The sequence below is a fragment of the Psittacula echo genome, assembly GCF_963264785.1.
Source record: "Psittacula echo genome assembly, chromosome: 13".
In the NCBI taxonomy this organism is placed as follows: domain Eukaryota; kingdom Metazoa; phylum Chordata; class Aves; order Psittaciformes; family Psittacidae; genus Psittacula; species Psittacula echo.
This window is the reverse complement of record NC_137749.1, coordinates 13,727,592-13,754,809: the sequence shown is the minus strand read 5'-3', so window position 1 is coordinate 13,754,809 and position 27,218 is coordinate 13,727,592. Positions and strand designations below refer to the sequence as shown.

General features: G+C 48.4%; 2 protein-coding genes across 6 annotated transcripts in view; one reads left to right on the top strand and one right to left on the bottom strand.

The window, feature by feature from the left end:
• The window catches only part of MTMR3 (myotubularin related protein 3), a 77,274-nt gene extending 66,085 nt beyond the window's left edge, over nt 1–11,189 (bottom strand). For 2 of the 3 annotated variants that reach the window (XM_080628493.1, XM_080628497.1), the window contains exons 1-2: nt 11,028–11,189; nt 10,368–10,411 (exon numbers count right to left, since the gene is read on the bottom strand). The gene's annotated coding sequence lies outside the window, so the exon portion shown is untranslated. The remainder of the gene's footprint in view (nt 1–10,367; nt 10,412–11,027) is intronic. The other variant, XM_080628494.1, reaches the window with a different exon arrangement.
• Nucleotides 11,190–11,921: 732 nt separating this feature from the next.
• The window catches only part of ASCC2 (activating signal cointegrator 1 complex subunit 2), a 33,288-nt gene continuing 17,991 nt past the window's right edge, over nt 11,922–27,218 (top strand). The window contains exons 1-6 of one of the 3 annotated variants that reach the window (XM_080628878.1): nt 11,922–11,985; nt 20,187–20,286; nt 21,369–21,527; nt 22,033–22,203; nt 23,833–23,962; nt 25,696–25,763. In XM_080628878.1, coding sequence (XP_080485004.1) covers nt 20,206–20,286; nt 21,369–21,527; nt 22,033–22,203; nt 23,833–23,962; nt 25,696–25,763 — 609 coding nt within the window. In that variant the 5' untranslated portion in view covers nt 11,922–11,985; nt 20,187–20,205. Of the gene's footprint in view, nt 11,986–18,311; nt 18,347–20,186; nt 20,287–21,368; nt 21,528–22,032; nt 22,204–23,832; nt 23,963–25,695; nt 25,764–27,218 lie in introns of those variants that run through there. The other 2 variants (XM_080628876.1, XM_080628877.1) reach the window with 2 other exon arrangements.

The following is a 27,218-nucleotide window of genomic DNA, read 5'->3' as shown; positions in this document are numbered from 1 at the left end:
TTCATCAATTCGTGAAGTTCAAAACCTGACCTTTCACAAGCAATAAACAACCCAACTGGCTACATCAGCAACTGCACCACAACGGGCTTCACAGCACCAGCTCCACATTCCCACAAGTCTTCCCAGCACCCACACCACCTGAACAGCCCTGCGTGCTCTCTGCACCTGCAGAGGCAGCCGCCGCACTCCAAACCCTGCCTGGAAACTCAAACCAGCTCTAGGAATTCTTCGGTTGTCTTGGCAAGTCAGTATAAAAACTGTGCAGTTCAAGCACATAAATTAGATTTTGGATGGGTTTTGGCATTAGGCCTTTCTTTAAACTGCAGCTTAACTAGACCGGTCCCAGCCACCTGCTTGCTTCTAATATGGTAATTCACACACAAAACCTTAAGTCCCTCCTTGTCCTTTTCATGATACAAGTCACTTCAGACTAAATTCTTTTGACAAGGTATGTTTTATCACTCCTCACCTTTGGTAAGTGAAGTCACTTTAGCTCCATGACAAATGTTACTGAACCTGCAGCACGGTTTTAGAAGAATTCTTTCTTTATTAGTGCATTCCTTGGTCTGGGGGCACTGACACATGGGAGCAAGTGTTTATGATGAAACTAAACCCTGAGTTTTGTTGTAAGAATCAGAAAACACAATCACAGTCATTTTATATACTTAGAAATTGACAGGAGATGAGGCAGATTAACCATATTGCAATTCTGGGACTCAAAGCATGTTCAAGTACGCAAGGCCTAGCCCTCCCAGGTGTCTAATCTGAATGCCAATCAATTTGGGCGTAAGAGCACGAAGCATGCTAGGAGCAGTAAAGGCACTGCTTCAGCAAGGGCTGGCCAGAGAACCACCACCTCTGGGTGAGCACTGGCCAGGTCTCAGGCAGCTGGACATAGTGCTGGGGCAGTTCAGAATACTGGATCATAAACTGAAATCATGGGCAGAAAAGTAAGCTACAGGGCACAGTACAGCACACAGCTTACTCTCCAGTGAGCTGCCCCGCTGCTTCCTCCCCAGCCAGAACAGTTCAAGCTGTCTTATGCAAGAGGAAAAGTCCTCATACCTCAGCGCTGAATGAGGAGATGGCGGTCAAGGAATGATGCAACAGCGCTATTAAAACTAATAGGCCTGTGGGTGTGACCCTCAAAGGACAGGAGCACCTCAACTTGTACCTTCTACAAACAGCTCAGTAGAAAGCTAGTCTTCAAACAAATGGAAGCAAGAAATAGCTCCTACTGTCCTCGTTATGCCAATCTTACACTTGGTAAACCAAGCTAAATCCTTCTGTCCACAACTCCCAGGGCTCCACACGAGCACCGCACCACCCACTGCAGGCAGGGACAGCAATGAACCACCACCCTCGCAGGTGAGCAGCACATCAAGCAGGTTGCAGGATTGCTTCTGACTCCAAGTTGATTACAACAGCAGGATTGGCATGGCTTTTCTCAGGGAATCACTGAAATATTTCCACCTTTAGACCCTTCTACCGGTAGGTTATCACCAGCCTTTCACAGCTCACAGGAAGAAGTATCTATGCTGTGTAGTGCAGAGGCACTAGTGCTGTAGCAGTTGAAAGCTAGAGAGCTCCTAAGCCAGCTTACCAGTCAACATTTGAGAAGCAAAAGATAATTTGCCTGAACTAATGAGCTAAGTATAGAGCCACCATGACTAGAGCTCCCCAATTATTCCTGCATTTCTTCTGTTAGGAGTGAAACAGGCTCCGAAGAAGCAGAGGCTTTAACAGTGGGTACAGTCAGTTACTGAAGCTGCGCCAAGCAAAGCAACAGTGTTCCTGGGTTTAATGGACCAAATTCTGCAAAGCAGCACCAAGAGTCAAGATCAGCATCTTCCAGATCAGTGGAGTTTGTTCACCACCCCCAGTTCATCATCATACTTCAGCATTTTAGGGAATCCCATTGTTTTAGAACCCTCAACACACTTAGCCTGCCTAGTCCTCTCACAGATCAGCACTGAGCCTGTCATTCAGAAGCTAAAATGCCAGTTTGACATGTGAAAGCCAGTTTGGTTCCAGCTACTAAAGCCTGCAGAACTGAAGGGAGGAAAGCAACATGACAGTAACCAGGCATGCTGGTACCAACATTATGCAGCTATACAAGAAATTTCTATTTTCTGGAATTATCTTTTAACACATATTTACTATTGTTTATTATTCTTTAACCAGGTTTTATGAGTATTACTTTTACAGGCGGTGTCCCATATAGTCACAGATTCTGAAGGAAGGACCTGTGATGAGCTGTACTACCACCAAGGAAGTTTCCACATCAATATCCAAACACATGGTTTGAACATGTGGAGGTGTTCTGGACATACAGGCATATTCTCAGCATAGTGAAGTTGTAATCATTTTTATCATGACCCAGGTAGGAGCTCCAGAGCAGAGATCTGGTCTCCTTACTCAGAAGTATAACTCTGCTTCCCCCCTGGTTTTGCCAGAACACAACCCAGTAACAAAACACCAAACACTTCAACTTGATTCTCCAGAACTGAAAATTTCCATGTGCCTTCTATCTGCAGCCTCAGTTTACTCATCTGTTATGTACAGGGATGCTCTGCACCAGTGAAGTACACTAACCAAACACCTCAAATCATGTGATACTCATGCTTGAGTCTGGAGGGATTAAGAGATTCCAGTCCAGAGCAAAAGAAAACAAGCAAGCTATTGTGCTCTGCATTAGGAAACAACTATGCCTTGACCATAATCCATCAGCCAAACCTACAAGGAAAGCCCAGCAGACCTCAAAATATTCACCTTGTTCCATCTTCCTCCTTTTTCCTCAGAGTTCAGATTTTCCCAAAGAGAAAAAAGGTGCATTCTTTTGGAAGTTACTCAAAGAAAGGTTCGCTGAGCATAGACAAAGATGATGATTTAATTATAATGGGTATCCAACCAGAATATAATGCCCCGTTCACAGCAAATTCCTGCTACCAGAGCGGGGGAAAATGAAGAATCTGAAGTCTCAAATGCACCCATGACCAGTATGTCCACCCATCACCATGTAATTAAAGAACAGGAATGCTTAATTGTAAAGATGAACACTTGCTTGATAAGGATTAGTCATTCATTTGATGAAAAGCTTATTCACTGTTAGAAATGCACAGTGCTCAGATGGAAAGTAGTCAAAGGTCTGCAGGCAGAGGCCAGAGACTTTCAAGTTTACATTACACACACTTCACCTCATTCCAGCTTCCATCTATTAAAGGAAAATAATCAAACTAACCTGGAAATGCAACCTGCTTACAGTCTAGTCAGGTTTCTTGGATCAACATGCCCACACTACACTAACACATTTGTTCTTGGAAGTGAAAAAATAAGGAAAATGCAAATAGAACAATAAAACCAAACCTATCAGCTCACACCACTGAGAGGTGTTTCTGCTCTAGTCCATAGCAAACTGACTGCAGAAAGGATAGAGCAATGCCCTCGCATCCAGTCTCAAGTAAAGCTGCTCTGCACCATGGCAGCTGAGTTTTCCTCTCGTAGCCTCTCCTTCAGGCTCATCTGTTCTTTGTCAGGACACAGACAAGTATTTGAAAAGCCTGAACTTATAAAAAACCTACAGAACAGCAAAAGTCAGCTTTGAGAACAGTAGTTGAGAGTCAGAGAAGGCACTGAAGGCTGGAGGCAAGTAAAACTGCACACAGTTCAGCTGCCACAGATACAGGCGGTCTGAAAAGGTCTCAAACACCCTCTCAAGGATGCAATAAACACCATAATTACAAACAGAACCTCACAGCATCTCATTTATCTCCAGTTTAAATTTCAATGATAGCAATTACAAGCTTACAGATAGCAATGCAGTAAGTAAAGCTTTCCCAGATACACATTTAGGTCAATTAAGGCTACAAGAGATCAAATCAGCCACCACAGCAACCACCTTGCTCCCTTTCCTGATCTACCTGCAGAGAAAACACAGAGTCAGGCTGCTGGTCACCTTCTAACTACCAGGTAGGAAATTCCAGGGAAACGCTTTCCACCAATTCCAGACTCAGCCACAACCACTTCCCCGAGCAACTTCGGCTTGAAACTCATTTTGAAGGCATGCAGAGTGACAAGACAGAGCTTAATGCTACATCAGCTAGCAGACTGGATCATTCTAACCTCTGCTGTACAACAGAATCGAGGCTTCACACCAAAGAGAGAGTTCTGCTACCCATGTAACACCCACTGCAGGATGTTAAAGCATGAAGGCTCCATGGTCATAAGCAGTTCCAGTGCTGCAGTAGGTATAAGTGAATTGTTTGTATCTTTCTGGGTGCTTATTTTGTTACCAGTTCTTTAATTCAGCCTTCAGTTCCAGCCAACTCTTCAATATTTCCAACGACCACGTCCAGTAAGTAAACTGAAAGCAAAGTTCTAGTATTCTGCCCTTGACCTATGAAGTGCTAAACCCTGCATGAGCGAAAGACCCAAAGATCTGCTTTTCCATCTATTTTCTGAAATCCTGCCACCAGCTGTACAGAAACCCCCTCCAAAAAATCAGAACCCTACCTGCAGAGCAGTCAAAGCACTGAACCCAAGGAGTCACACTCACAGGCCTTGCAAGGCTTCTGATCCCCATCACCCCCAAGGGGCTGCTCACAGGGGTGAGCTGAGGAGACAGCAAATACCTGTGGGCAGGTCCTGCCTTTGCTCCACTCTCCAAGAGCAGTCAGCAAGCCAACTTCTTGTCTGCAGACTGGATCTCAGCCTATGCCTTCCAGCACAGACAGGCATTCCTGTCCTCTCCTCACACAGGTGCCTGGAAGCAGCTCCTCCAGGCACTTCCAGGAGTGAGAAAGCAGCGCTAGAGAAAACAGCCTCATTCTGTCAAAATCCTGCCCGTTCCCCAGCGATCCAGGAGTCAAAAACCTTCTTTAAAGGCACAGGGAAAGTGAAACTATTTTTATTTCTTCCTGAAGCCTTGGCCTTCCAGGTAATGCTACAGAATTAATGCTTTGATTATAGCCCTCGTTTCCAGGCCCAGAGTTGGAGAAGCAAATGAGGCCCACAAAAGGGCAACAGAAAACTGTCCTAACAGTGTTTTTATAAATAATGTCTATACCAGCACATAAACCTCTGGCACTGGAAAGAAAAACTACAAATAATCATGGCAATGCAACAGTCTTCCTCCACGAACTCAATGTGAAGTGTGTTACTTCTCTTCATACTCACTGTTTGTTCTAGGAACTGAACCTTGTAGAGCACCAGAACAATCAAAATACTTAAGACTACTGGCCTCATGTCCACCAGAGCCCTCCCATACAGCCAGGCACTCAAGCCAGGGATCTCTAGCTCAAGCTATTGTGTTTCAGAAATCTCAGTTAAAGCATGATGTAGAGCTTTTCGCTTGGTTTTCCTGATGGGAAATCTTTCCACACTTTCAAAATAGGGTAAGAAAGACCACAGACAAGAGAGCCTTTGGTACAAGTCCCGGGAACAGTGTACTCACAGCATGAGAGAAGCACACACCGGTAGTAAGTTACTCGGACAACATTGTTTCCTTGAAAAGTAGGAAGCTGAGATCACAGTGAAACAAATCTTTCCCAATACTGTTCCCAGTAAGGACCTGAGAGGGTAGATCCTGCACATCTGCTACAGATAATCACAGTAAAGAATAACTTTAGGTCTGAAATTAATCCAAGACAAAGCAGCTCAAGATACCCTGCAGAACTGCCCCAGCTGAAGAAAGCAAGTACCAAATCCTGCTTCCATCTCGCAGGGTCTAACAGGAATGCTGAGCAGCCCAGGGACCTAATCCTGCAGGCAGAGAAGCACATTTGGATTGATTCTTCCTGTAACCAAGTGAAAATGCAATCACAGCTTCGTGTTTTAAAGCTTTGCCAGAAGATAAAAAAAGACAGTGCTATGAGAGCTCTGACATTCAGGTGCTTGCCCATGAAGCAAAATCGCTTTCTAAGCTCTCCTCACACTGAAGGCTTCCACTTTTTCTCTCCAGCAGCGTGTACCAGCCACCACACTAGAGGAGCCTGTGGAGAAGCCCCATCCAACTTTGTGGGAAGTGTCACTGCAGCAAATACAGGAGCAACTGGACTAAAAGCACATGCAGGGGAGAACAGAACAGACAGATCGACATACACAACAGAGAGGATGCAGACAGTTCAATATCAAAGCTCAAGTGTCAGAACACAAGTCTTTCCTACATGGCTCTTCACTGTCTCCAGGTCATGCTCTGGAAGGTCAGAGGCCCATGGAAGCCTGCCTTGCTGTCCACACTCACAAGGTTCAGACCTTTGAAATGCCCTCTTACAGCTCTCACTGTAGAGAGCACACCACAACGGCGTGCTGGCCTGCCCTCGTTTCCCTCCCAAAAGCCCAGCTCCTCCTAAGGAGCCAGGGACTAACACCAAGTTCCTGATTTCATTCCAGTTTCAAACTAATTCCACAGGTGACAGCAACTTTCCAAGCAAAGCTCTGGCTTCAAAAACCCTTGAGCTGACCATGACCATGTTATTCATATACTGGAGATCAAGAGTTTGATCAAGTCAGATGTGCATCTCAGATGAAAGCCATCCAGCACACCCAGCTTCATTTTCATCATGTCAGTCAATCACAATGAACACCCAAAATGACAGTGAGATGTGCTGAGCAAGGCAAAAGGCAGCTTGCTTTGCTTTTCACCTATAGAACTTCTCTAAGGCTTGGCTTCTTTGACGTTCTGTCCTCTTTCAAGTAACACTGAACTGCAAAGTTGTACTTTCAAGTATTTGCAATTCACTATTTTTGATTCCATATCTCTAAAAGAGGGATTTAATACTACTTCAGATTGATCAGCATGTGTTACTGAGGACACATTTCATTCCTGGCATGACTGACAGCTTGTACAGCAGCCTGCCCCCAAGCTATCCTATCAATGCTGCTTCAGAGCCTTTCACTTCATTCCCAGTCAAGAGGAAAAATAACAGACTACTTGCTCTAAAATAAAACTCCACTAGAATCTTGTTCAGAGTATTAACCTGTTCAGAAGTGATAATACTTGAATACAGCAGCTTATTGCAACTAAACTTCTGTATCACTTAAAAAGGGCCAACCAGCTTCAAGTCTTCTGAAATCCAAGGCAGGATAAGAACCACTGAGGCAGTTTTTTTCACAGGTTGGGTTTTTTTTCCTCCTCTTGTTAGAGTCTGGAAGGGTTCTACCACCTACATGATCACTCTTAGAGAGGCATTAGCTGCCTTACCTATACATATACACACTCAGATCAGGAAAACTTCAAACTGGATCATGCCAAGGTTATTTTGGTGCCACTACTTTCAGCATTAACACCCTGAGGAGGAACAATGCCTCCAAAGCACCCAGTTGCCCCCCATCAAACTGACTGAGCGTCCTTGGAGCTCTTGCTCAGCTTGCCACCACATTCACATGAGAAACCAACTGCTGCTTGCTAAACTTTACATTAAGCTTTAGGTCAGAGGTGTTTCAGAAGATGAGTCAAAGCTAGGAATCAGCAACTGTATTTTAAAGTTAAGCCTTTAAAAACAGTGCTTTTGAGGGACATCAATGACCCCAGAAATAGCTTATCCATTTCAACTAATGTTCCAGAGAGCCTCCTGCTCTGCTCTTCTTCCCCAGCTCACTTTGCATGCTGTGGTGCTGCAACTCCATGCTTCACTTCTAGGCCATACTGCTACTTACTGAAGGTGAACAGAGCACTTCCAGCTTGGAGCCACACAACCCAGACACTTCCTAACAAATTGAGGATGAAAGATACCACTGGTTTCAGCAAGATACTGCCCTCTTCTTCCCTGCTAGCACAGGCTGTTCTTCCCTTTACCTCAGAGCAGCAGGGACTTACTTGAGGCCTTCCTCATGGGATACAGCATTACCTCCCAGAATCACTACAGCCAGTTGGTGTTCACCACATTTACACACCAGCAGAACCTACTAATCAGACGAGGTGAAGAACAGGTCTGGGCCACTCATGCTCTAGCTTGCAATTAAATTTCTGCGGTATCAGTATGCTCTGTCAGTCATCCTCACCTGCTCAGCCCAAAGCAAGGGGACAAAGTCTTGGCTGTTTCTGTTATCAGCCACATTCCAGATCAGTTGACACCAGAGGATGCTGTAGTCTGTGCCTGCTGCCAAGCTCACAAGGAGCAGACACAGGAAGCTGACACACCTACAAGTCAATGCACCAGTCTGGATACAGCAACCCTGCACCATTCAGGATTGGTGCATCCAAGGCAGAAGTTGTAAAGCACAAGGAGCAGAGGTCTTCAGTTCTTTACTGGGCACAATCAAGCCTCAGTAAAACATCAGTATTTCAAATTCCTGGATTAGGACAAACTTCTCTTTTAGGTCTTTCATGCAAATCACTCGGTCTCCCCACAAATGTGAAGCACCACAAAGGTAAAGAAATAGTTATCTTTTAACAATGCAGTTAATTCACAAGAATTACAGCAAGGACTGAATGCTAGGCATACTCCTAAGCCCTCCTGACAGCACTGGAAAGTTATGACACCAATATCTAGCAGAGGGGTGGAATTACAAATCATGAGTTAAAACCCATACGGGATCTAACAGGCAGATATTTTACATCACCAGCTACTCAAGAGAGAAACACATGCAGAACAGTTGCACATTGTGGCTTGGAAAATGTACACTTAAAAGCTTATCTTAAAAGAAACATAACATCTATTAGTTTGTGTCAGCCAACGACAGCAACTATGTATGAAACAAGTGCATGTTTAAGTATCTGGACTTTCCATTCTGTTTATGATATTTGATAAGCACTAACACACTATTTGGAGTCACATGCTCTGGAAGACAATACCAATATCAAGCAGAAGAGTTCCCTCTCATTATATCCAGCTCCACATCCCAGGAGAAAGCTACCAGAGCAGAAACAATGATCTCATCCTTTTGACCTGTGCAGGTGAAGAGCTCCAACTTCATGCTGGATGCTACCCCTCTTCCTCTGATTTCTCCAGAAAGAATTCCTTCTGCCTTGCTACCTGTTCTTTGCAGATCTGTTACTCCAGCAGCCTTACAACACCTTTCTCCTTAAGTTACTCCTTTTCCACACTAATTGCCAGCAAAGCACTGCATAGCCACATTCCTCCTACTCTCAGAAGGCTGACAACAACTCTCCACCATTGCGGGTTGCATGTAGGTGGAATGAGAGCTGAGATACGATATCGTATCGCCTGTCTTCAGAAGCATGGCCATGCTGCACTTGTACCTCCTCAAGCTGTGGATGGCTACTTTTACGGGGAAAAAGAGAAATAAAAAAAGAGCTTCTCAAGCTGAACTATTCCACCTACTTGGTACCACTTGTGGTTTGCATCACTTAAGCAGGCTAACATCGATATTTTAATAACTGCCAGTGCAGACAGGTTATGTCATGGATACTAACAGCACCCTAGATGGGGACCTACAGTACTGCCAGCAAGAGAACCAGGCTTGAGCCTCCATCTACCACTCCTGTAATGTGAAGTAGGACAGGAGCACCTTTTAGTGCAATCAAAAGCCACCACTGCCCAAGATGATTCCCACACAGTTGCCCCTCCCCAGACTGCAGAAGCAGGCAATGGGAACACTTGTCACTGAAGCACTTCAGAGCCTCACGCCCCGCCTTTACTTATCCGCAGAAAGTTTCAACACTTACACTTCACACGATTTCCTGTGCCATGACAGAAAGAACTTTTACTGTCTTCCAAACCCACTGTGCTCAGTAACAGCTGAAGCAATGCCGCTGTCAGATGGCAGCCTCCCTCCCTGGCATTACCTACAAGCACTCCTTCAGGAAACCTCCTTCCCCTCCAACAAAAAGTTGATTTTCTAACACTACAGCACATGTTTTACGTAATAACACACAAAAGGCACCTCAGCTTTTCAGCTAAAGCTTAGAGCATGACGGGTATTACAAGAAACCTGCCATAGCTCTTTCAGTCACACTACCATCCCTTCCCAATGGGCTCACCTAGGCATTTACACACGCCTTTATATTCACCATAAAGCCAAGCTGCACCTCCCTGCTCAGCACCACCTGACATGATTCACTACACAAGCTCTTGTCTTCTAAAAGAAAGCCTCGCTGCACGTGGTTACACGGGCTCATCATACGACAAAACAAACAGGCAAAGCACACAGGAGAGTGCTCGTCAGGCATGAAGCCTGCAGGAGTTACAAGCTCCTACTCAGCCTTCCCCCCAGTGAGGGCCAGGTGCGTGAAAAGCAAAGAAAACAGCTTCCTGTGCAGAGAGATGTGAAGGAACATGAGGTCTCATCTGGTGATAAAGCAACAATCCCTAAAATGATGAAGAGAAAAGGGAACAGCTTCAATGCCACAAGCTAAACACCACGTCGAGGGGAATGGAGCAGGGAGGGAGCAAAACACTACTCACCAGAGAAGGGCAACATCTGCTTAGATCCCACCAAAAGAACAGGACTGTTAAGAGGAATATGGGGAAGAGGCACAATTAAAGCCCCAAAACTACGTAAATAAAAAGCCTTAACAAACCCCGCTTATAAAAGCCTCATGCACAAGGGAATTTTGGCCCCATGCACAAGGGCAGTTGAACACAACTGATACCACAGCCAAAGCAGCAGGAGAAGCCAAGCACGGGACCACGGCTGCCAACGGCATGAGGCGATCCCCCAGCTCAGCCACACGCCGCGGGCCGGGCAGCCACGGCCTCAGGCCGGAGCCCACCTTCCCCGGCCGCGCCGCCCGAGCCCCGCGGCGGAGGAACGCGCTGCCGCCGCCCGGGACGGCAGCGCTGCCTGCCCGGGCAGGAGGAGGCCGCCGCGGTCACCCCCGGCCGCGGAGCCGGGCGAGCGCCTCAGCCCGAGCAGAGCACAGCACAACACAGCGGAGCGCAGCAGCGGGAGCCGGCGCCCGGGCCCCACCGGCACCCCTCACCCCGAGGGGGCGTGCCGGGCCGCGGCCCCGCAGCTGACAGCCCGGCCGCCCTCCTCCAGGCCCGGGCCCGGCAGGCCGGCCGGCCCACCCACCGCCCTACAAGACACCGCAGCAAGGCCGGACACCCCCGGCAGCTCCTTACCGCGGGGCAGGGCATGGCGCGGAGCCCCCACAGCCCCGTCCCGGGGCGCGGCCTCCTGCCTGGGCCGGGGTCGCTGCGCTCCTGGGCCGCCTGCGCCGCCTCTCACAGCCACAACAACATGGCGGCCGCACGGGACGCGGGCACGGCGGGGACAGGCGCGCGCCCTCCTCCTCCTCCTCCGAGGGGCGGGGCCGGGCGCGCCCCGTTCCCGCCTCCCGCGGCGCAGCCACCGCCCTAGGGGGAGCCGGCTCTGCCCCCCCCATCCCCTCAGCGCTGAGGGGAGCCCATGGCGGGAGCGCCGCTCGCCTCAGCGTCCCCCCCCGCCCCAGGTGCTCTCCGCAGCCCCTCATCAGGTAAAGCTGGCTCCCCCCCTTCTTCCCTTTATAACCCTGTGGGGTGGTTCGCGCCCCGTCAGCACAGAGCCCGGCTGAGGCTGAGATTGGTACGGACGGTGCCTGAGGAGGAGGTTTTGCGGCCGCCTCGGCCAGGCTGTGAGGCAGGTAACAGAGGCGGGCTGGAAGTGGGTGCTGAGGGGAGCACTGCCCAGCCTGCGCCCCTGGGGTCCTCCTCTCAGCCCTCACAGAAACACCCTGTCGATAAAAGCCACTTTGTGCACAAGGTCTTCTGGCCCTCTTTGCCTTTGTGACATTCAGCTCAGCTGTAAGAACATGGGTGGCCCCGTGCCATCGGCAGACACTGTCCAAGCCACCCTGCGCAGCCCGCAGCTCCTGGAGCATGAGGTAATGGAGAGCAGGGAGCCAACAGGAGGCACACGAGCCAAAAACCACATGGAAACAGAGAGACAAGTGATAAAGCAAAGGGATATGACCCTCAAGGAACAGAAAGGCACAGGAAAGCTGAAGAGCAAATGGCAGCAGGGTACGGTTAGCAGGAAGCATCGCAGCTTCCAAAACGAAGCTTGTGCAAAGGAGTTCCTTTTCAGCAGCAAGGTTTGCAGGTGGGTTTTGTTGCGACTGTGATGGGTCATGAGTGCTTTATACATATCTCCAATTTACAGTGCTGTATGTAGGTCAGGTTGTGCTTTTGAGAGGTATTTCTGCCTTCTCCTCACTTTTGTCTTGATCTGAAATGAAATGCTTGCTTGCAAGGAACTATAAAATGCACTCCTAAATTATCCACAGGACTCTCCCTCTGAGTCCAAGGCTAGTCATCGTAACAGATGGACTTCAGTCTGTCATTAAGTCATGTTTAAGCTAGAAGTAGCATTAACGTTCAGAGAGAACAATACAAAACACAGGATCCCGTGTCTTTAAACTCAGATATAAGCCAGGCAGTGAGTTGTTTTCTAGTTTCTCTCCCTTGGTCAAGGGCAGTAAACACTTGAAAGGAAGTTAACCAGTCCCTATAATGGGATTTTTTCCAACAACAAGCCATCATGGGAATGCAAATGTGATCTGAATGTCAATATGTACCTTCAGAGGAACTTTGGACGAAATACAGGTAACTGAAGGGGAAAACAGGATTCCTGGCCTGTTTACAACCAATAGCAGGCAGTATAGCTGTACCTGACAAGGATGTGTGTTGACAGCGTTAGGAAGCAGAGTATGAATTTTGAAAGGTCGCTGCTAAATGGTTGCCTTTTGCAGTGGGATTGGAAGGAGCTCAAATGTGACCTACTTCAGGGAGCTGACTCCTGGACACCCAGAACCTGCTGGTTGCTCCTTCTGCTCTTTAAAGAGGGGGAACTAGCTGGGGTGCCATCTCTGTGACTGGAAAAGCCAGGCACTTCCAGCTCTCATTTCAATGACACCCCTTGTCTTCTTGGCGCTAGCTTTACAATACAGTTAAACACACCACATGGAGGCTTTCCACATCTTGTGTTCTGAGTCTCTCCATTTTTTCTGTTCCAGCCTATTTTTTAATAAATATTAGATATGGCCCCGTGTTAAATGACTTTTCCCTCTATTTTCCATGTTGATCGGGGCAGAGGATGATAGCTGGTGAGAATTATTTTATGGAAATGGAAATTACTGTACCCAAGGGGAGAACCTGACGTGCAGCTCAGGGAACAAGGTGTTCCCAGGCCCACAGACCTGGAACATATCCTCACTCATCCAGGACAAAGTTTTTAATTTGTGAGTTGGGAATGCATTACGGAGGAGCAACTGAAGCACTCACTGGTTTTAAGCAGCAGGAGGAGAAGCAAGCCAGTCATTTAGGGACCTGTTAGTCAGATCTCCAGAACATTAAAAGCTTAGAAAAAAAAAAACATAAAGGAAAAAGTAGTTTGGGACAGACAAGTAAATGGAAAATAAGGTAAAAATGCAACACAGCTTTACTAAAGATAGACTGAATTTAACTAAGATTTTACCTTTGATAGTTGTTTTCTAGACAATGGATAGATAATAGGTTTAATCTAACTGGATTTAGTAAGATACTAAAACCAATGCTGCATGGCAAATGTATGGCTCTTCTGGGGAGCTGTTGGGTAGGTGAGAAGCTGGCTGCAAGCAGATGGCCATGGTTTGGGTGGAAAGGCAGACGGTGAGGGTGGAGCTGAGCTCCTTAAGGAATTACTTGGAGACTGTCAGCAGGTTCAAAAATGGATCCAGTAAATTAATGGAGAGCACCTCAAACAGTCACCACCTGCAGACTGCAAAGGGGAGAGAGAGCAGAAGGTGCCCAGGCTATGATGCCCTCCATGAGCTGCAGCTCTCAGTGCTGGCCACAGTGACCAGCAGGCCATGCTCTCCTGATCCTGCACAGGATTGTTCAGGCAGGCCTTGGAACAAAAGGGAGGAGTGAGCTGGTGGTGGTTGCTGATGACACAAAGTTGGGAGGCAGTGGCAGTGCAGGGAGAATATCCATGTTGCTGGAAGAGTTGGATAATATTGAGAGCTGGCACATTTGGAAATGGGATGAAATTTAATAGTGAAAGTCCAAGGTCATACACTTGGGAATTACTAAGAAGAATCTCTTCAGCAAGCTGGGAGCTCATCAGTTGGAAATAACAGGAGAAAAATCTGGGTGTATTTGTTGATCTCAAGATGACTGTGAACTGCCAACATGAAGCAGCCCTGACAAAAAGCACTTATCAACTGAGATCTTTCCAGAAGGGGAAAACTTTAATACCACTCTACAGAGCTCTGCTGTAACCTTCTCTGGAATTCTGTATGCAGCTCTGCTCACTTTTAATCAAGGGAGAACAACCTCAAATGTGACTGCAGAATAATTACAGGGTAATCCTGATTTTTTCATATGTAAGGATCTTGAAATGATTTGTTTAGCAGAAAAAAAAAAAAAAACACAACCTGAATGCTGAGGAGGGATGCAGTTATTCTCTATGAAACTTCAGGGAGTAAACACAGCAGTAAACACATCTCCCTTAAGAGCAAGGGTGATGTTCATGTAAGAGAAAACAAGTATCCGATGGCCATGAAGAGTCAGTCTGGACTGAAACATGAGAACACCCGAGCTTTCAGCAGCACAAGTCCTGAGGCTCTGGGTCATCCTTCCCAGAGCTGCCTTACCCTGATGTGGTTCTTACCAACAGCTGAGATCTGACCCTAAAGACCCCACAAGTCCTGCCTAAACCTCTCCTGCTGTCTGGGACACAGCCGTCAAGCTACTAGTTGGCTTCTTACAGAAAGAAAAGGGGTTCCTAATGTGAGTTCATCTGAGTTATTGGCTGTATTCGGTAAGGTTACATGTAAAATCTGCTGATGGTCGTGGTGGAGGCTGACAGTTTTTGATCAGCCCACCCTGGTCCCTCAGGTCCCTGCAGTGCAGAGGCCAGCCCTTGTGCCCACCCTGTAGGTGGGATGCAATCCCTGAGCAATCTGCACCTGGCAGAGCTGGAAACAGCAAAACCCAAACGCCTCTTGGGTACCTTCCTGCCCATTACCAACCAGTAACCTTTATATGCTTCACTCTCATGAGCCAAACAGCCAACCTCAGCCTTTGTGGGCTGTTTCTGTTCTGATGAACCTGACAGTAAGCTCAGATATGACTTTACACACCATCCTGTTTCTCAAGAACGGCCACCTTGTGAAATGCAGAGCAGTTTCCTTCCTCAGAACTCCAAACTGGTTGCTTTGGCCAGTTTTCTACCCAAAAGCAGCTGTCTCCATCCTTTCTCTTCCATTTTGTTTGATTTTTCATCTTTTACCACCTCACTTTAATGCTTTACTCATTTTACTCTCTTTTTTTCCACTAAGGCCTGAGCAGAACACTGCACTCAGCCCCATCCCTCACCACTATATTTGTACTCATCCTGTAGGTGATTCCATTCTTTCCACTTCCAACAATTGTGCAGTCTGTGGGTGACACTTTGCTGAAGGGAGGCACATTAAAGCTGTCTTGGCTACAGTTATGCATCAAGATGATTCTATGATTCTAAATACAAGGATTTGGGCATGTAAGGAATTAGGCATCATAAAATCACAGACTGCTCTAAGGCCTTCCCAGTTCTCTTCTCCAGGCTGCCCCAGCCCAGCTCTCTCAGCCTGGCTCCAGAGCAGAGCTGCTCCAGCCCTCGCAGCATCCCCATGGCCTCCTCTGGCCTCACTCCAGCAGCTCCACGTCCCTCTTGTGCTGTTGCCCCAGAGCTGGATCGGGACTGCAGGGGGGTCTCCACAGAGCGCAGCAGAGGGGGAAAATCCCCTCCCTGACCCAGAGCCAACGCTCTGGGGTCAGACCCAGCTCATGCTCTGGGGGTGCAGGCCCGCACACGGGGGGTTCTGGGCTCAAGCACACACTGAAGCTGGGTCATGGGGAGCTTCTCATTGACCAACACCCCTAAGTCCTTCTCCTCAGGGTTGCTCCATCCAGTCTCTCCCAGTCTGTAGCTGTGCTTGGGACTGCTCTAATAAACCCAGGGGCAGGACCTTGCACTTGGCCTTGTTATCTCTGTTATCTCAAGTGGTAATTCTTTAGTGTAGAAATCCTGTGGTCCCCCACGCAGGGCTGTGCCTGTGTGGTGCACAGAGGAGGGAGTTCGCACCCACAGGAACTTGCACCATTAAAGCTCACAGAAGTTGAGCAACTCCTTCGATACACTGGCCAGGAGGACATGTACCACAGGCACCAGAGGAGGAGGGAACAGGCACTCCTGCCACTGGGCAGCACAATGCCATGGCAGAGGGTGAACAAAGGTGTATCTTGGGCCATCCCCAGTGCCCTTCACTAGTGACCAAATAAAACCCAACCTACAATGAGACTTTATGCTTGGAGGTGAGAATATACTTATAATAAGAATATGCTTCATTGGAGAATGATGGAATATGAAAAAATTGTTAATAAATTACTGTAGGATCCATCAGGTCAGTAGTTTAATGATCACACCTCAGCCTCTACAACTATCAACAATATGCTGGGGAAGGCTTAGAGCTTCCTTTAGTCCCTCCTAAGCTCAGGTACCCATCATTAAGATAAAACATGAAAAAGGAGGAAGTAGAACTAGGTTGACAAACAGCAAATCTTGGGCTGTACTGGATCAGCATCATCATTGGGCAGCATTTCAGCTGCTTAGGAAATCTAACAGCCCATTTCCAAGACCTTGCAGCTCAGTGCTACAGTTATGTCTTTTTTTAGATTACATTGACATTTTTCTCTGCTCTTGTCACAACTCTTTCATTTTCTTTCTATTTTCTCCATGTGTTTACAAGTGCTGATCCTTCAGGGCTTCCTGCTCCCTCAGCCCTCTGCGGGCTGATGGCTTCAAACCCTGTCCCAGCCTTCTGGAGGGGACATGGGGCAGGGTGGTGAGTAGTGCCTGGTCTGTGTACAGGCTCAGTAACCACTGAGAGCATGGTGTGAGGGGGGAAATGGCTGGCCTTGTTCCATGCCTGCACACAAGTGAAGCAGATACTCCATTCAGCCCCCAGGCTGTCGTTTGGGACTTTTAGATGGAATCTGAGGAAATGCAGGAACTGTGGAAGCACTGGTGCTGCTCAGGAAGCAGAATGTCATACCATAGCGTTCTGTTCATTGGAGACTGACAAGGACAGCACATTCCCAGGGTCACTCCAGCGTTTCAATCCTCCTCTTGGTGCTTTTTGTGCTGTTTGAAATGAAAAGGCTGCTTTTGTGTCTTATCACCAGCTCAGCCGTGCAGACTGAGTTGAGGAGATGACTGGAATGTGACTGTCAGAAAGCTGACAGTGGTGCCGGAACCAGGGCACTCTTCCCTGGCTTTGACTTATGACATCTGATAATCTGCTCTGAGCAGCTTCCTCCCATCCATGAATCATCCTGAAGAAGGATCCTTTCAGTAAGAGCTCTTTTTCCAAAAGCTTTTGTCTAGAGAAGTTCTCCAGTTTGGATCCAATTTGAAGCTTGCTTGCCTGGTAAATTTGGATGGCTCTGGATCAAACATTCATAGAATCACAGGATCCCAGCCTGGTTTGGGTGGGAGGGACCTTAAAGCTTCTCCAGTTCCAGACTTCTCCCACAGGCAGGGACATCTTCCACTGGAGCAGCTTGCTCCAAGCCCCTGTGTCCAACCTGGCCTTGAACACTGCCAGAGATGGGGCAGCCACAGCTTCTCTGGGCACCCTGGGCCAGCGCCTCAGCACCCTCACAGGGAAGAGCTTCTGCCTAAGAGCTCATCTCAGTCTCCCCTCTGGCAGGTTAAAGCCATTCCCCTTGGCCTGTCCCTACAGGCCCTTGTCCCAAGCCCCTCTCCAGCTTTCCTGCAGCCCCTTGAGGCACTGGAGCTGCTCTCAGGTCTCCCCTTCAGAGCCTTCTCTTCTCCAGGCTGCCCCAGCCCAGCTCTCTCAGCCTGGCTCCAGAGCAGAGCTGCTCCAGCCCTCGCAGCATCCCCATGGCCTCCTCTGGCCTCGCTCCAACAGCTCCACGTCCCTCTTGTGCTGCTGCCCCAGAGCTGGATCAGGGCTGCAGGGGGGTCTCCCCAGAGCGCAGCAGAGGGGCAGGATCCCCTCCTCACCCTCTCACGCTCTGTTCTCGGTCTCAGCACCTCTGCTCTGTCACGCTCTACCCTGTCCCTACTCGAGGCATCAGCAATCACCCCGCACTGATCGGGAAGCCGTGATTTGCGTTGGGAGTTCACACCTGGCTTTTACTGGCCTCAAGTGGGGCCGGACGGTGACTGGTTTAACCGGCGGCTCTGTCCCAACGGGAAACCAGCCGGCCGCAGGCGGCGGCTCCCCCTTCCCGCGGGACAACGGGCCCGTTCCCCTCATTACCGGGCCGTGTGGAGGCCAAAGCCGCTGGTTCAACCGCTGCTCCGGGACCACAGGCCCCGCTCGCACCAGCAGCTCCTCACCACAGGTCCCGCCCACCCCGGCCACTTCCGCTCGGAGCCGGAAGCGCTGTTCTACGGCGGGACGTGGCTGCCGGTACCGGGGGCTTGGGGGCCGCGGCGGGTCCGGGGCAGGGTGACAGGGCTCGGGGCAGCGGGATGTGGCTTGGCCAGCGGTCACCCGAGGGGCGTCCGGAGCCGCGGGACTCGCGGTGGGGCTGGCAGGGCCTGGGGATCGCGGGGCCGGTGGCGGCAGCTGTTGGTGGCCGCGCTGGCCCGGTGGCTGGAGGCGTTCTCGGGGCTTCGAGCAGGTGGCTGGGCTTGGGGTGTGCGGTGCCGGGTTGGGACCTGAGCGGGGATGTCCGCTGCTTCTGCCCGGGTCCCTGAGGGGATAGCGCGGGGAAGACGAGCCCTGGAGTCCCCGAAGAGGGCCAAGGCTTGGCTGCGCTCCCCAGCAGCGTGTCCCACCACAGAGCTGCGGTTGTGACCTGCGGTGTCAAACCCTTCCTTTGTGGTGACCGGCAGCGTGCAACCCACGCCGCGTCCTCCGTCTGTGCCTGGGGGGACGTCAGGGCAGGGAGTGTTCCTGATCCTGTGAAAATAAGTTTCCTGGCGGAAGCTCTTCCCTGTGAGGGTGCTGAGGCGCTGGCCCAGGGTGCCCAGAGAAGCTGTGGCTGCCCCATCCCTGGCAGTGTTCAAGGCCAGGTTGGACACAGGGGCTTGGAGCAAGCTGCTCCAGTGGAAGGGGTCCCTGCCCGTGGCAGGGGTTGGAGCTGGAGGAGCTTTAAGGTCCCTTCAGCACAAACCAGGCTGGGATTCTGTGTCAGGGTTCTTTGGCTCTTATGCAGTGTGCCTGACATCATTAATCATGCCCTTGTAGTTGAGACCAAAGCTCATGGGTCAGGAAAAACACATGATAGTGATCAGGAGTGATCCTCTGTGCTGAGGATATTCCATGCTTGGGGTTATTCTCTTCTCCAGCTGACTATGCTTTTGGCCAGGGTCCACTGTCTTCCAAGACGTTTTTGACTTGGAATGAAGACTCTGATGGTTTGAAATGAGACATTTTTCCCTTTGTTGCAAACACACAGGCCTGTGCAGTTTTCAGACCGACTCCAGAAGTTTTAAGAGCCAAATTAAATGTGTTACGAGATGAAAACCAGCGATTCTGCTGCAGAGTTGTTGGAGTGGATTTTTTTCACAGAGAAATTGTTTATCACAAGAATTGAGAACACTCTTGTTAATACCTGAACTTCTCTAACAATGTACATAAGGGATGTGCTTTTGAATCGCCCTCATGTTTGACTCGCAGTTAGTTTTAGGAAGGGAATTGAAATCACTGAGCCTAAAAGTGCTGTTGGAAATGCAGTCGTGGTTTGGTGAGCAGGTGGGAAGTGGCAGGGGAGGGCAGGCTGTGCTTTGCAGGCTCACCCTGGGCACTCTATCTGGAGGAGTGCTGAGTGCTGCCACGTAAGCACCAAAGCTATTCCTTTAATAGTATGTTGGCAGACTGTGTTTTGGTTGCCTCTCCAGTTTGGACTGTCAGGAGATAGACTGCAAGCGTTAAAGAGACAGCAAAAGCCAAGAGTTGAGCCCAGCTCTTCAGGAGCCGGATTTAAATATGAAGCTTTCATATTAAACAGTGCTCCCATCTGGTTTTTATTGTCCTGGATGATACATGTGGCCTCTCGCTGAGGAACAGGGCTGGAAGTAGAGCACCATGTTACAGGCTTCTTCTGAGGTGTGTGCAGGTGGCTTTTGGGTGTTCCCTTTAGGTTTGGCATTTGGGTGGTGGATAAATTGCTTTGCATAAATCCATTTCCAAGCCCTGTGTGGTGCAGGAAGGCTCTGTCTGTGTAGCCTCTTTTGTTGTGCTTTTGGTTGACTGACCTTGTAAAATACACCCTGTGCTGCCTTTGGTTTTCTGTTTGCTGAAGACAGGAACAAGTCATCACGATGCCGGCACTGCCTCTGGATGAGCTCCAGCTGACAGAAAGGGATCCCAAAACAGGGAAGATGAGAACTTTACCAGCACTGGTGAGCTGTCTTTTTCCTGAAAGCCAAAACAAAACCTTTAATAAATAAGCATCTCATGTTGAAGCCCGGGTAAAACTGCGCTTTGTCTGGGATATGATGAAAATTGGTTAGCTCACCTGTCACAGGAAGCTTTTTTGTGGTTTAATGCGTTCCAATAGTTGAGATTTCATTTACCCACTATTGGGAGAAAAAGCCAACCCAACTCAAACTCACTGTGTTCAACATCAACAGCAAACTGTGTCCTCCAGAACTGCTTATTCTTTCGAGGAGCAGCAATGTAAACTTGGCTGCAATAGAGGGAATGCAATGGGAGCTTTTGCAAGCTCTGTGTGAGGCTTACCTCTGAGCTATAGGCCTGGGATAATTCCATGCGCTCCCTGCATCCTGTGACCTCCCACCCTGTGACTTCTGCTTGGTGAAATCAGGAAATTTAGTCCATGGTAACCCTTTTTTCCCAGAAACAAGAGAGAAAGGAGAGGGCCTTGTGGGCACATTGCAGAAGTGGGCTGCTGGCTTGAGGAGGTTCACACGTACCTGGGTGTACATGTGGGTTAAGGCAGAGCTTCAAGCTGCTGCCTGCTCTTCATTGTGATTGTCATTCTAGTCTGGGAGTATTTGGGCAAAGCCTGTTCAGTAACCCTTGGGGGAGGGCAGTGAAGTGTTTCTTCTCTCTGTTTGGTGGCTGTGTCAGTTTGACTTCATGGAATGTTGTGCAAGAGCCAGTTAGGAGGGAAAAGAGGGAGTGCAGCCGCACTTCGGAGGCACAGCACCAAGCGGCTGCTGTTTGTTTTGAAGGTGTGGGAGGGCTGCTTTGCAAGGCTTTGTTTAACAGAGTGCAAGGAGCAACATCCACCACATTATGAGGGAAGGCCTGAAAACCTTGCTGATAAATAAGGATACAAACCTGCTGGTAACCCACCTCAAGAGATTAGAAAATGGGAAGTTACCAGGGAATTGGATGGCAAATTGTATTCAAGTGCAATTTTGTGTTGGTTTCCTAATTCAGTAAGCAGTGCACATGGTAACTGGGCATTCCTGTCTTTTAGCCTGTAGTTTTAATACAGTGTTTTGGCTTTCTGCAGCACCCAGAAATAAAAGCAGATCGGTCTTTTGTGCTATACAGACCGCCACCCCTTGCCAGGGACCCTGCTTTAGTGGAAGAGTTCTTGGAGAGAGCCAAATTCATTGCAGATGACCTGAACTGGCTTCTGGCTTTGCCTCATGACAAATTTTGGTGCCAGGTAAGAATTGTTTTCTGGACACCGAAGAAGGTGTTTCTAGAAGCCATGAACTTTAAACCAGTTTCATAAAGACTTGTATATGCTCCTTATGCACTTAATGACATGACCTCCCTCTGAGCCCCCACCGGGCACCAGCACCCCCCATCCCTGGAAATGTTCACACACCGTGTAGACAAGGTCCTCAGTGCCATGGGTTAGTGGTGGCATTGGCAGTGCTGGGGAATGGTTGGACTGGATGAGCTTAAAGGGCTTTTCCAACCTGGTTGATTCTGAGATTCTGTGTCATTTGTCAAGCATTTTAATTACTGCACCTTAGAGTGCAAAGAAAGTTCCAGTAGATTTTTCCCTGTGGATTTTAAGAGTTTGCTTGTGTTTGCTGCGTGTGGGGCTCCTTTTAGCACTCTAGAATGTTTTAAATCACTTTCAAATTTAGGTGGCCTTTCCCTGAGCACAGCCTGTGGATGTGACATTCTCTTCTTTGTTTCCTTGTTTCTGGCGGTGCAAGGTGATTTTCGATGAGACACTTCACAAGTGTCTGGATTCCTACTTGCGCTTTGCCCCTCGCAAGTTTGATGAGGAGCTGGATTGTCACCCCGAGGTGAGCGACATGCAGAGGGGTCTTCACCGGAGCGTCTTCCTCACCTTCCTCAGGATGTCCACTCACAAGGAGTCCAAGGTGAGGATTTCATTCCCTTCCAGTTGCTCTGGCCTGGGCAGCTTCTGAAAAACACCATCAGAGGAATTAATGGTGTTCCTTGTGTGTCCAGCTGTGTTCCTCTCCCTGGCTGTTTTTATCAGCCTGTTCACTCTGTGGAGATGATAACCATGCAGAGCTAAAGCATCTGAACTATAGGATGGTTTCTGAGGAAGGGGATCCAGGCAGGCAGCTCAGTAATAGCAGGTTAACCACAGGTGGGGCTGTGATACATTCCTGGAAGAGAAGAGCGAGCAAGCTGGCCGTTGTGCAGCTCTGTGGCACAGGGGCTCAGTGCCACTTCCTCTGTGCTGGGCTGTGTCACATAACCTGTCCTGATTGTTGCCCTTCCTTGAACTTTCCCCAGGTTTTGGGGACACAATGAAATTCCTCTAAATTACTGTTTTGTTGGCATGGTAATTGAAAGCCACACTCGGCCCTAATCATGTGAGTGCAACTCCCATCGGGAGCTGTGCAATTTTCACTCACCCATCCTGCCCACAGGCCTTGTGAGTGAGGTGCCTTGTGTTTGAGCAATTACTCCTTGACATCCCCGGCTCATGGTGTGTTATTTAGTGCTGTATTGATTCTCTTGATTGTCACAATGGTGACGTTCAGGATGTTTTGAGGAAAGCTCTTGGAGTGGGAGGTGGAGGAGCGGGGCGGGAACAGGTAGAAGGAATGCTGGAGCCTGCAGCTGGCACCACTTCAGCAGCAGCACTGACACCTCTGTGGTGTCTTTCATTCCAGGAGCTGATTAGATCTTACCCCTCCAGTGAGGCAGTGAGCATCTGACACCATGTTATACTTGAGTAATTGGAAGAGAATAAATAGTCTGTTGTCCTGCAGGCGATCAGCAGGAGCTCTGGAAGTTGGCGCCAGCAGCAGTAAGCCCTGTCCCTCAGCTGAAGCAGGGAATGTGTGTGCTGCCTTTCACTGAAATTGGCTTTTCAGATGGGAATTTGCCTATGGTGGTGAATATGTCCAAAGTCACGGTTTAGCTTGCTTGCTTCTCACTGTCAGAGGCACTTGTCATGTGGAATTTTAGCAGAAATTCCTGCAGTGTTGAGGGTCAGGTGGCTCTGTTGCAGTGTTCCAGCAGTCAGGATATAGAGCTGCAGCTCCCAGGTTTGCTTCCTACTTGTCACTGATGCACTTGTCTTTGGTGCCTTGACTCTTCCAGGTTACCACTAACCTCAGGCTGGGATCTTAAGGGTGTTTTTCAGTGTTGATGCCAGTGAAGCTGTTCCTATGCCTGGTTACTCATTCCTACACCTGGCTGAGCCATTCTTGTGTCAGCTCAGCTCTTTGGCTGTATCATGAGCCAGGTCTGGGAGCTGCATGAGCTGTAGGAGCTTTTTCTTTTAATTCTCAGGTTGGTGGGTTCACTTCATGTGGATGGGCAGTGTCGTGGCAGTGACAAGCAGTGAGGATGTGGGGTGGAGGGTGCTGCAGAAGCTGGTGTAAGCAGAGTCACTGCCTTCTATGAAACAAAATCCTGAATACACCTTTGAGAGATGTTTTTACAGGTGTCATTATAATGCTGGAGCTCTTGCAGAGCAAGATATGAATTATCCTTTAAATTACTGGGTTTGGGTTTTTATCTTGCAGGATCATTTTATCACCCCTTCTGTCTTTGGCGAAATTATTTACAACAACTTCCTGTTCGACATCCCGAAGATCCTGGATCTCTGTGTGCTTTTTGGGAAGGGAAATGGTGTCCTGCTCCAGAAGATGATCGGTTAGTTAAAGCCGAGGAACAACACATTGCATTTTGGCATTTTGCTTACTTGTGGCAAGTGGGATTTTATACCAGTGTAACTGCTCTGGAAAGGAATTGTTCAGTGTCAACTAGAATCTGTAATTTCTAGATTACTTTAGTTGTGACCTTCGTTGATGTCATTGAAAGCACTGTGTCCTGCTGCTTAGCCGTCCTGAGCTGGGCTGAGGCCATGAGGGCTCTGTAAAATCCTCATAGAGATGGGAAGGGGAAAACAACTCAACTAGTGGGCAGGGAGGGAGGAGGGTCTGAAGTCTGGCTGCTCACGAGTGTTCGCAGAGTTGGGAGCCAAGGGGAATGTGCAACGTGAGGTATTCTGTGGTCTAGGAAGCAGGAGAACTTGAAATCTCGGTGCAGGCCCTGATTTGTGGAGTTATCTTCAAATCGCAGAGCAGCGAGAGCATTGCTCAAGCTGTGCCTATCCCTAGATTTCCCTGCATCTTTACAGCCAGTCTGGCCAGTGCATATGAAGTACCAACTCAGCCTTGCACACTGTATAATGAACGTGGGGCACATTGGTTTAGCTGCTGCACTTACCCTGTGCTCCCTTCACAAGGGAACCGCTTATGATCTTTAACATCCACCTGAGCAGATGGAAGAAAACCTGGCTGTGGATGGTTTCATGCAATGAAACTTTATTCTTCCTTTAGTAGCTATTTTTGTCTCATTTCCGCATTGGCTAACATGAGCTCATGTGATGCAGCCAAATTGCCAGAACAGAAAAGCTTAGATAAACCTTTACATTTTTTTAACCCCTTTATCCTCTTTCAGTAACTTCCACTCTGAATTCACCTGCCAAGCCTCAGAGGTGGCCGGGAGGCATGACAAGATAGGTATTTCCCTTTCAGAGGTGAAGCTTAGATTATCTGGCTGTTAAAATAGTCCAAAGAAGACCCAAGTGTGTGAAACCTCATTTGAATTCTGCATATGCTCTAGCGTGCAGCACAGTAATGCTGCATGGAGGTGACCGGTGATTTGCTCACCTGATTATGTTGTGACAGTAATGGCACAGCAGTTCTGGTGTGTAATTCAGAACTTGATCAACTTCAGGTTCTTGTCGGGGTATAAATTGTTCAGAAACCTGTCTCACCCGTGCTCTGCCCTTGCATAAGGACATTAGCTCTGTTAATTTTCATGGTCTGAACAGTAACTCACAGGAAAACAGGCAGCCTCTGGGCTTACTTGCTGAGGATTTATGCTGTGCTGTTAATCAGTGGCGTATTTTGTAGAGATAATGAAGCCCTGGTAATACAATAGCAGGTATTGCTAAAGCCTCATTACCCTGAAGAAATATTCTGCAGAACACTTCCCAGTGCATGCTGAGCTCTTCTCAGTAATTAAAAGTCAACTCCAGTTGTCAAATACAGGAAGTAGGAATGTTCAGGGGTAGTATTTGTGTTGTTCATTGATCCAGCCTTTGGAGGAATCATCTTGCATCTCCTTTGCTCTGCTCTGATGAGCATATCCTTGTTACCAGTCCTGCAGCTGCACTGGTGAGTTGACAGCAGCTTTATCAGTCAGACTGAGCAGGAGTGGAGGAGGAAGCCTTGCCTGTGTCCTAAATGGGTATTAGCTGGATTGGGAGTGGGGGTATCAGTAATAGCACCAGTACATCTGCTGATGCACATTTGCTCATTGCCATGAATGCTTGAACTAATGGGAAACGGTCTCTTTTCCCTCATTTCTCTTCTCAGGAAATATATTCACCCAGCAACCAAGTTACTTCAGTGACCTAGACGAAACTCTGCCCACTGTCCTCCAGGTACTGCTCTGCTGCTCAGCCCAGAGCTGGGATTTCCTCTGGAAATGTGGCACAGCTTACAGGGTGGAATGGAGCAAACCTGGTCATAGGCAGGCAGAATGCATTTGCTAGTGCTTGCGTTCTCAAGTTGATGCTAATGTGCAGGCAGGTTTGGAACCTTTATCTAAAACTGGGTTTTGATGATGATTTCCTATGGCCTTTCTTCAGCTTCTGCCTTCTCTGCAGTTAATCTGAAGGAATGTTCATTAGGCAGCTCAAAAAGTATTCCTTGTATCCCCCACCCACCCCAAGTAGGGGAAGCACTGAAACTTAAACCAGTAAAATAGAGACCATAGACATGTCTACTTGACATAGTGGAATGGGTTAGTGTTAGCACTGCAGCTGCTCAGGAGTAAATGGAATTCTTTTATAAGGGATGCATTGCTGCCATACAAAAGCTGTTTTGTACCTTTCCATGTCTAAGCTTTCATTTTTATGAGCAGCTTTTATATTGCCCAGACTCAGCAAGTGGGATTCATATTTAACCTGAGGGGGAAATCGAGGCGCTTTGACATCTTTATAGCCTGAAAATGTCATATTTATGTCCTCAAAAATAAACAAACCCAAGATACCATTTACCCCAAGACATCAATAATGTTCCTTCTTGAAAGCCCACATCCTTTTTTCCCGTGTGTTAAGAAACTGTTAGAAGTAAATCCCAGGGGTGATACCTTGTTTAAAAAATATCCTAGGATGCAAGTCCAGACCTTCAAATGCATCAGTGGGAGGGCAGGAGAGACTCCAGGTGCTTTCTGTGATGTACCGTGTTGGAGCAGTGTCTCTGCAGAGCACTGGTTTCTTGGCTCTGTGTGTTGGTGACTGCTGCAGGGCCATGCCTGTGCATCTCAAGTGTGAGGATGTAACAGAGATCACTGATCCAGAAAACTACTGCTGTGCTTACACTGTCACTGAAAGGGGTTGATACCTGTGCAGGTTCAGGAGCTTACATGCCCTCTCGAATAGCAATATTAACCCAAGTATGCAACTTGAGCAGCTTTAGCTGCCCATTCATAGGTCTCAGGGAGAAGAGCTTGCCAAATCTCTCGAGGTGCAGGTGTAGAGAGTTGCTTTTAATTTGCTCCTACCCCACAGGATGTTAGCAATCCAGGACCTAATTCAGTCAGCTTCTCCCAGACTCTTTGGTTATAAACAAGAGCCATAAACTCTGTCCTGCTAACCTGCTCGCAGGAAGGCCGTGGGACTGGCTCACAAGCAGGAGGTGGTGTTAACTTCCCAGTTGTCCCACTGCAAATAGGGATTCTGGGTGGCATGCCAGTGTTGTTACTGGCTGGTTTTTCTCACCCAGCTAAGGATGTGGCTTAGAATCATAGAATAGTTTGGGTTGGAAAGGACCTTAAGATCATCCAGTTCCAACCCCCCTGCCATGGGCAGGGACACCTCACACTAAACCATGGC